Source organism: Vipera ursinii (assembly GCF_947247035.1).
Source record: "Vipera ursinii genome assembly, chromosome: 9".
NCBI lineage: Eukaryota > Metazoa > Chordata > Lepidosauria > Squamata > Viperidae > Vipera > Vipera ursinii.
This window is the reverse complement of record NC_139523.1, coordinates 23,907,697-23,915,943: the sequence shown is the minus strand read 5'-3', so window position 1 is coordinate 23,915,943 and position 8,247 is coordinate 23,907,697. Positions and strand designations below refer to the sequence as shown.

General features: G+C 54.5%; 1 protein-coding gene across 1 annotated transcript; it reads right to left on the bottom strand.

Annotated features, from left to right (window-relative positions):
- Positions 1–2,631: 2,631 nt before the first annotated feature.
- Positions 2,632–5,371, bottom strand: IRF2BP1 (interferon regulatory factor 2 binding protein 1). Its single transcript, XM_083369101.1, has one exon. It carries the CDS (start codon positions 5,169–5,171, stop codon positions 3,315–3,317), a length of 1,857 nt encoding a protein of 618 aa, XP_083225227.1. The 5' UTR covers positions 5,172–5,371; the 3' UTR covers positions 2,632–3,314.
- Positions 5,372–8,247: the final 2,876 nt, after the last annotated feature.

The following is an 8,247-nucleotide window of genomic DNA, read 5'->3' as shown; positions in this document are numbered from 1 at the left end:
GGTTGTGGGTGTTCCAATGCTGGAAGTTTTAAAGAAAAGATTAGATTTACCACTATTCATTTCAATCAATCAGAATAGAGCTGGAAGGGACCTTGGAGGTCTTCCAGTCCAGCCCCCTGCTCAAGCAGGAGACCCTACCATTTCAGTCAAGTAGCTGTCTAGTCTCTTCTTGAAAACCTCGAGTGATGGAGCCCCCACAATTTCTGAAGGCAAAAGCTGTTCCACTGATTCATTGTCCTCACTGTCAGGAAGTTTCTCCTTAATTCCAGGTTGCTTCTCTCCTTGATTAGTTTCCATCCATTGTTCCTTGTCTTGTCTTCTGGTGCTTTGGAAAATAATTTGGAAAACAACTCATGACTGTTTGTAGTTACAATGGCCCTGAAAAAATTGACTTATGATCATTTTTCACACTTATGATCCTTGATTTAAGGGGCTTAATGAGAACTTGGACTCTTGGCAACTGGTTCCCATTTATGACGGTCGCAGTGTCCTGGGGTCACTCGTGATTCCGTTTTTGCCACCTTCTGACAAGCAAAGTCAAAGGGGAACCCAGTTTCACTTAACAGCCGTGTCCGTAACTTGCAATGATTCACTTAATAACCGAGGCCAAAAAGGTCATAAAAATGAGGCAAACCTCACTTAACAACTGTCTTGCTTAGCAAAGGAAATTTGGGGCTGAGTTGTGATCATAATTTTGAGGACAGCCTCTATTGAAAGCAGCTCAATATAGAGGCATCCCCGGGAAGGGGTCAAAAAGGAAAGATGTTGGCTACCACCATGGGTCAACCCTCTGCCCTTTTCTTATGTTTGTCCGTGACACGATTTCACAAAGTGAGCTGCAGCTCATGAAAGCTGCTGCCTTTTAATAAAGTGTGTGCGTCACAATAGTTGGTGCTGTTCTTATTTTTGGCTTTCCTGTACTCCTTCTACTCGCTCTCCGTCATAAGCCAAAGGACGATTCCACAAGACTTTTAAGACTTGTGGACTTCAACTCCCAGAATTTCTGGCAGTTGAAGTCCATAAGTCTTAAAGTGGTCAAGTTTGGAGACCCTTGCTGTAGATCCTTGACTGCGGAGGACTGATGAGAAGGATCCATTTCCCACATGCTCCAGATCTGTCCAGCTTCAGCTGACCAGGTTAAGGGCAAGGAGGTGGGTGGGTGAGCAAGCAAGCTGGGAGAAGACCCCTGGTTCTTCCTCCAACAGTTGAGGAAGTTGTCACCGTCTATCCCAGGGGTAGGCAACCTCGGCTCTTTTATGACTGGTGGACTTCAACTCCCAGAATTCCTTTGTTACGAGGACTCCTGCTCAGGTGGCATCACCGTCTATCCCAGGGGTAGGCAACCTCGGCTCTTTTATGACTCGTGGACTTCAACTCCCAGAATTCATCAGTAATTCTGGGAGTTGAAGTCCACCAGTCATGAAAGAGCCGAGGTTGCCTACCCCTGGTCTATCCCTTCTAGGGTGGGTTGTCCATGAAAGGTGATAAGAGACCAGAGGCCCATCACTGTAGCCCCTGCCGTAACCTTCCTGAGAAATTTGTGTGGAGAACAAACTGGATAAAGGGCAACTTCAGAAGGCCAGCAAAGTTGTACGTGTGCGTTTGTGTGTGTCAGTACATACGCAGACACACCATATCAGAGAAGGAGAGGAATCCATGGGGGAAAAAAAAGATAACCAAGTTTATTGACAGAGACGAGTAAAATACAAAAACAAATTTAACCTTCTCTCTCCCCTTCACCCCAAAGTCTTCCATGTGGGAATCTGATCCCCACATCTTCTCCTGTCCGACCTCTTCCCCCGTTGCAACACAAACACACACCAAAGTCGGCAGAACCACCAACAGTGAACAGATGTGGAACCACACACACACACACACACACAAACAGATCAGAGGTTATGGGGTAGTGCCTGTATTTTAGTCCCCTGTACCTCCAAATCCCATCACACCGAGTGTGCCATTTCTCCCCCCTCCCCTTTATGGATTTATGGCCACATTTCTTTAACGAAGTATCTGATTTTTTCTTTCCCTCTCCACCTAACGCCACCTCTCTACTCAAGAGTCAGGAAACCAACAGACCCAGGAGATTCTTCTCTAGGTGGTGAGGAAGCAGAACTGAACTTGTGCGGCTGTTCTTTTGCCCAGTGCCATCCTGAGCAAGGCTAAGCAGCGCCCCCATCCAATTGGAGCCCCTCTACCCATCATTCTTAGCCTTGGCTGGCTGAGGGGAATGGGTGTGGAAACCCTACTCATCTGTAAGGTATGAATACATCTGAAGATGTGTCCTCTATGCTTCTCTTATTCATTCAGGAGAAGCTCATGCAGGAGAAAGTAAGTGGCAGTGGATTAGGTCTGTATTCATAGTTTCCTCCGCACACCCCTCTCAATCCTGGCCCTTCTTGGCCCTTCTCTACTCTCTTCCACCTGACAAATTCTGCATTTTATCAACAAACCCCCCCCCAACCCTTATTTTTGGTGTGCATGCTTAGTCTTTTGGTATGAAAAATACCCCCCCCGCCTAACTTTAAGATCAACACGCGAGGCACTTTTTCCATCCCTCTCCTACCTCCTGCTTCACCGCTTCCTCCTATTTTTCTAGACCCCCTTCTCCACCCCACCCCCCCTGCAACCATTCCCACACAGCATGCCTCCTTCCCTTCCCCTCCCTGGATCCACGCGGCATCCAAACCCAGTTAGTTTCAGACTCCTGAACTTCCCAACGAAGGTGCACAGATCCAGAACGGTGTCCAGCGACGAGCTGTGATGGCCGGGCCGTGAGAACGACACATACAGAGACTGGCCATCCAACGGGGAGGAGGCCTCTGAATAAAGCAGAACGGGGGAACGTGAGCAAGTGAAGCTGCAACCAGGTTTAAGTAGCACCTAGTGGACCAATGTGGGGTTGGAGAAGTTTTGGTTCGGGAAAGAGTCAAACATCAAGACATCGGAGGAAGTAGGCTGTGGCATCTTTGTGGCGGGCGAGATGCCCCGAGAGATTTCTGAGCTCGTCAACCCCACATTTCGGTCTCTCCTTCCCACCCCGCAAGTGAGTAGTCCATCCGCCCAAACCCTCGCCCACCCCTCCCCCTGTGGTAGGTTACGTAGATGTGATTTCAGATATAAGCTGGCTATGGAAATAGGATTTAAAAAATAGAACTATATACAGCCCCCCGCAAATCCGCAGCGGGTTACAGAGGATGTCTGAGGGGGAATAAGTTACTCCAGTCCCTGCCCTGGCCGCAGGAGCCAAGGCGGGCAGGGGGCATGCCATGGCACACACCGTCCCGGATCGTAGCCTCTCCTCTCGGCCAGCTTCACGGATCGCGCTCCTTTTTTACTTTCACATCCCCCGCCAAGATGGTGGCGATCTCGCCCTGCATGAAGGCCCAGGGCACGTTGGAGCCCACCAGGGGGCACTTGTCCCCGCTGGGGCAATAGACTTCGCCGGCGGCTCCTTGGGCCTTAATGAAATCCCGCGAACAGGGGAAGCAGAACTTGTGGCCCGGCACCGAGGGACACTGCACGAAGTGTGTGTCCTCCAGCCGCTCGTGGCAGATGGTGCAGCAGAGCGGGGCACTGCCTGCCCCTCCGGACGAGTCGGGGGCGCTCTGGGTGCCGCTGGGCTCGGCCGCCCCGGAAGAGTGGGCTCCGGACGATGAAGACGAGGAGGAGGAGGAGGAAGAAGAGGTGGTGGTGGCCGCTTGGCCCGGCTCGCCGTTGCGGGGCACCAGGCGGTGGGGTCCCGACGCGGCCGGCGAGGCCGGGCTGGTGCTGTTTTGCCGGGCGGTGGTGGAGTGCACGGGGTTGAGCTCCTTGCCGCCCAGCGTGTCGGCCACGTTCTTCAGGGCCGTGATGGGCGAGGGGTCGTTGCGCAGGGAGCCCTCGGGCAGGCCGGCCTGGGCGGGCAGGTGGGCCAAGCCCGGCGGCGGCGGGTACAACCCGGCGGCGGTTGAGGATCCCGGGGGCAGCCAGTGCTGGCGCTGCTGCTGCAGCTGCTCCTCGCCCGTCAGCTTCCCGGCCGCCAGCTCCCCCTCGGGCTCCGGGGAGGCCTTGCGGCGTCGCAAGCCCGGCCGGGCGGGCGGCGCAGCCCGCAGCAGCACGTTGGGCGGCCCGGCCACGGTGGCGGCGTCGAGGAACTGCTGGGGCAGCGCGTCGGGCGCGGGCGGCTCGCGGAAGTAGCGCACGGCCTCGGTGAAGAGCTCGGCCAGGAGGCGCCAGTCGCCCGAGCCGTGCCGCTTCTCGTACTCCAGGTACTTGTAGCCCGAGGAGAGCACCTTGCCCGGCTCCTTCAGGCAGTCCTGGAACATCTGCTTGGCCACGGCCAGCACGCCGGCGAAGACGTTGCCCGAGCCGCAGGGGTACTCGGCGAAGAGCTTCAGCTCGTACTCGTAGCCCGGCCGGGCGGCGGCGTCGAAGGCGAAGATGCGCCCGGTCAGCGAGTGGTCCTTCTTGAAGCGCACCGTGAAGGGCGCGCAGCCGCACAGCGCCAGCAGCTGCTCCCGCACCGCCTTGGGCTTGCCGTGCCACTCCTCGGCGCGGGCCCGCATGGCCTCGTTCAGCTCGGCCAGGCACTCGCTGTGCCGCGCCTTCTCCTTCTCGTACTCGTAGCCCGCCCGCGCCGCCGCCGCCGCCGCCGCCGCCGGCTTGGCCAGCTCGCCCAGCAGCGGCGAGGAGAGCGGCAGCGGGCCCGGGGCGGGACGCGCCGCCGCCGCCAGCATCAGCCCCGGCGGAGGCACCAGGCCGGGCGGCGCCGGGCCCACCAGAGCGCGCCGGGCCGTCGGGCTCTGCCGGCTGCCTTCCCCGCCGCCCGCCTCCTCGCCGCCGCGGGCCAGCCCGTTGGGCAAGCGCGGGCTGAGCGCGTAGTCGGGGCCGGCCAGCCGGGCGCGCTCGTAGCGCTCCAGCCCCGCCGCCGCCCCGCCGCCGCCGCCGCCTCCCGCGCCGTCCTTGGCCTGCTTGGCGCCCGGCGGCCCCGGCGAGCGGCCCTCGGGCATGGCGTGGCTGCGCTTGAGCTGGCGCGCCGTCTCGATGAGCAGCTCGATGCGGTCGGCGCCCTCGAAGTTGACGCAGCCCCGGCAGACGGCCTCGCTGAAGTCCCAGATCATGGCCCAGGGCATCTTGGGCAGGTCGCACAAGTAGCACCATTGTCTGCGGGACGCCTGCACCGAAGACATCTTGGCCGCCGCCCGGACGCCGGAGAGAGAAGGCGGCGGCGGGGGGGGGTCCCGCGCGCCCGGGAAGGGGCTCCGAGCGGGGAGGGGGCGGTCGGGCCGGAGCGGTCGGGCAGACGAGGCGAAGAGGGAGGAAAAAAGGGGGGGATTCCCCTCTCTTCGCCTGCCCTCCTACATGGAGAAACTTACATAAGTCCCTCGCGAAGCCTGTCGGGAGATGTAGTCCCGGAACTGGAGGGAGGCGCTCTGGGCTCGCGGGGCGGGGGGGCTCTTAAAGGCGACCGCGCCGCCCTGCCGTCTGATGGTAGCGGAAGGGGGGGGGGCTGTCCCGGATTGTTGAGGCTTTGCAATAAAAGTAAAAATAGGAGGATATTTTTGGAGCCCCCCCCTTTAGCCATATGAGTCCCAGAGATGGGGGACTACAACTCCCGTCATTCCTCCCGTGCGGCAAAGAGCTTGGGGGCAAAAGAGGCGTTTGGGTGACCGGCTGCGCTCAAACGGGGCTCTCCAGACCTGAGCACTTTTAAGACTTGTGGACTTCCAACTCCCAGAGTTCCTCAGGAGACATGCAGCTAGCTGACTGGGGGATTCTGGGAGTTGAAGGCCAGAAGTCTGGGAGTTGCATTCTGGGAGGTGAAGTCCGCAAGTTGCCAAGCGTAGGGACCCCTGCACTTAAGAACCCCTAAGAGGGTCTTGGGAGCGGGTCGCCCAATTGAAATGCTGCCTGGGTGCTGCATTGGAGTTCGGTACAGTAGCTGCATTAGCCGGGGATGATGGGTGCGGCAGCCACTCCCCTGGGAGGATCGAGTGGAGAAGCAGCAGCCCTGTCCATCCTCCACAGAGGTGTTCTTTTGGTCCCAAAGCCACGTTGATTGAAGCAAGTAAATCTTGTGCAATGGGCAGCAAATGAATTTTAATAAATAACAAAGGAAGTAGGGGTGTCATTATAACAGCTTCTTTTCCCCAGGAACTAAAGATCCCCCGCTTTCTCCCTTTCCTGCCTTCGCCCGTACATTCCAGATGTGCAAAAACTGTCACTCGGCCGTTGCCGAAGGACCGATTCAGACAGCCACTTTCCCTGTAAGTCGCAGATTTAATTTCCAGCTTCTAGCATGGGGGGTCCTGTCTCCACCGGCACCGCTGCCTGTTTTTGGGGTGTGCAGGTCCAGGTTCCGAGGCTCAGGATGTCTCTGCCCCTCAAAACGTTGTGCCTGCTCTTCCTACGTAGGATACCCAAGATCCAAGAAAGAGTTAACTGGGTTCTTCAGTGTTAAGGAAAAGGGAAAATACATTACCCACTTTGCAAAGCGGCTTGCAAGTCCGGATGTGGGGCTGTGGTGCATTTCCGGCTGCTCGACTTCCTTTTTTTTCCCTTTTCTTTTGCAAATCACCCTCCCTTTCCCTGCAGTTCAAAGTTCAACTTTAGGGGTGCTGCTAAGGGGGTTCTCAACAGGCAGGGAAAAGGGGAACACCCCCCCCCCCCCGTAAAATCCACAAGGAAGAGGCAGTGATGATGCAAGCATAACTTTTCACACAGCCAGAGCAAATTTCAGGGTTAACTTTCAGCCACAGAGCTGACTTGCTGGCCCCGGTGTGCTTAGCTTGCAGAGAATAGACTCAGCACTTTTTAACCTGCTGGTTTTTCAAACTTGGCAAGTGTGCGGGGACTTCAACTCCCAGAATTCCCCTAGCCAGGGGAATTCTGGGAGTTGAAGTCCCCAAGATCTCACAGTTGGCAACCTTGGCAACACGCTGGGTTTAGCGGACCCGCAATTCCTCGTTGCGTTGTGCGTAGGAGCTGCAGGCTCCATCTTTTGATGGGCAAGTGCCAGATAAACCTTGTGAAAACTGCAGGAGGCATCGGGCTTCATAAGGCTGATCCAGCCACAGTTCACGTATCAATTTTCTCCTTCCAAAAGCCAATTTTTCTCCTGGTTTTGACTACTAGGGACAAATGATTTTGGTTGTTATGCTTTCCTAGCTTGCTTCTTGTGGGTGAAATTTAATAATATTTAATTATTAATTTAATAATATTTAATTATTTAATTATTAATTTAATAATTAATTTAATTTAATAATAATCAGGGAGTTCCGGGACCTTTTTTGGATGGAACCTTGTAGGATAGGCAAGGCGGGTTGTATGACATGTGTGAGTTCTGGCACCTTTTTCTTTTACAAAAAAGCACTAATAATAATAATAAATTAATATAATAATAATAATAATAATAATAATAATAATAATAATAATAATAATAATAATATAATGTTGGAAGGGACCTTGGAGGTCATCTAGTCCAATCCCCTGCCCTGACTCTCTCGTGCTAATTTTTGCTTTTCTGATGGCAACAGGAGAATGCCACAAACCTGGGATAAGCCTCCTTTTTATTCCCTGCAGTATTTTCCGGTAAGCCCACCGTTTTATTATATTTCTTCCTCCGTTGGTTGCTTCATGCCAATGTGTGGCAAAACCCATGGGGCTGAGTGCAGAGAGGGCCTCCCCTTTCCCCCTCTCAGCTAGAGCAACGAGGCTCCATTGCTGTTTCCCCACAATAGAAGGAATAATAAATAGAATTCTGGCCCATTTTGTCTCTGTGGTGGAGGTGGGACAGCTCTGAATTTCACAGAGTCATTCAGCTTGGGGGAAAAAGTTGATCATGTAGAGAAGTTCACAGCGGACACCTTTAATCTCCGGTGCTCCATGACTGGATGTTTCATGACCCAACTAGGTAACATCGTCAGTGCTAGAAGGGAGGGGGGGTTGTGGAGAGCAGGAGGATGGGGAGTGTGAGAGGAGGAGAACGACCACTGTGGGGTCCTTGTTGCTCCCTGAAATTGGTTCTTCCAGACATTTCATCATCCAACTAGGTAACATCGTCGGTGCTGAAACTGAACACTGATGATGTTACCTGGTTGGGCGATGAAACGTCTTGTTGAGCAGTGGAAATTCCTGTCTCAATTGCAACTGTAAGTTTATTTATTTTATTTATTTATTTTATTAGATTTATATATTCATATATATATTCATAGTTGAGGACTACCTGTCTGAGCAAAACCAGCAGTACGAAACATTCCCCCCCTC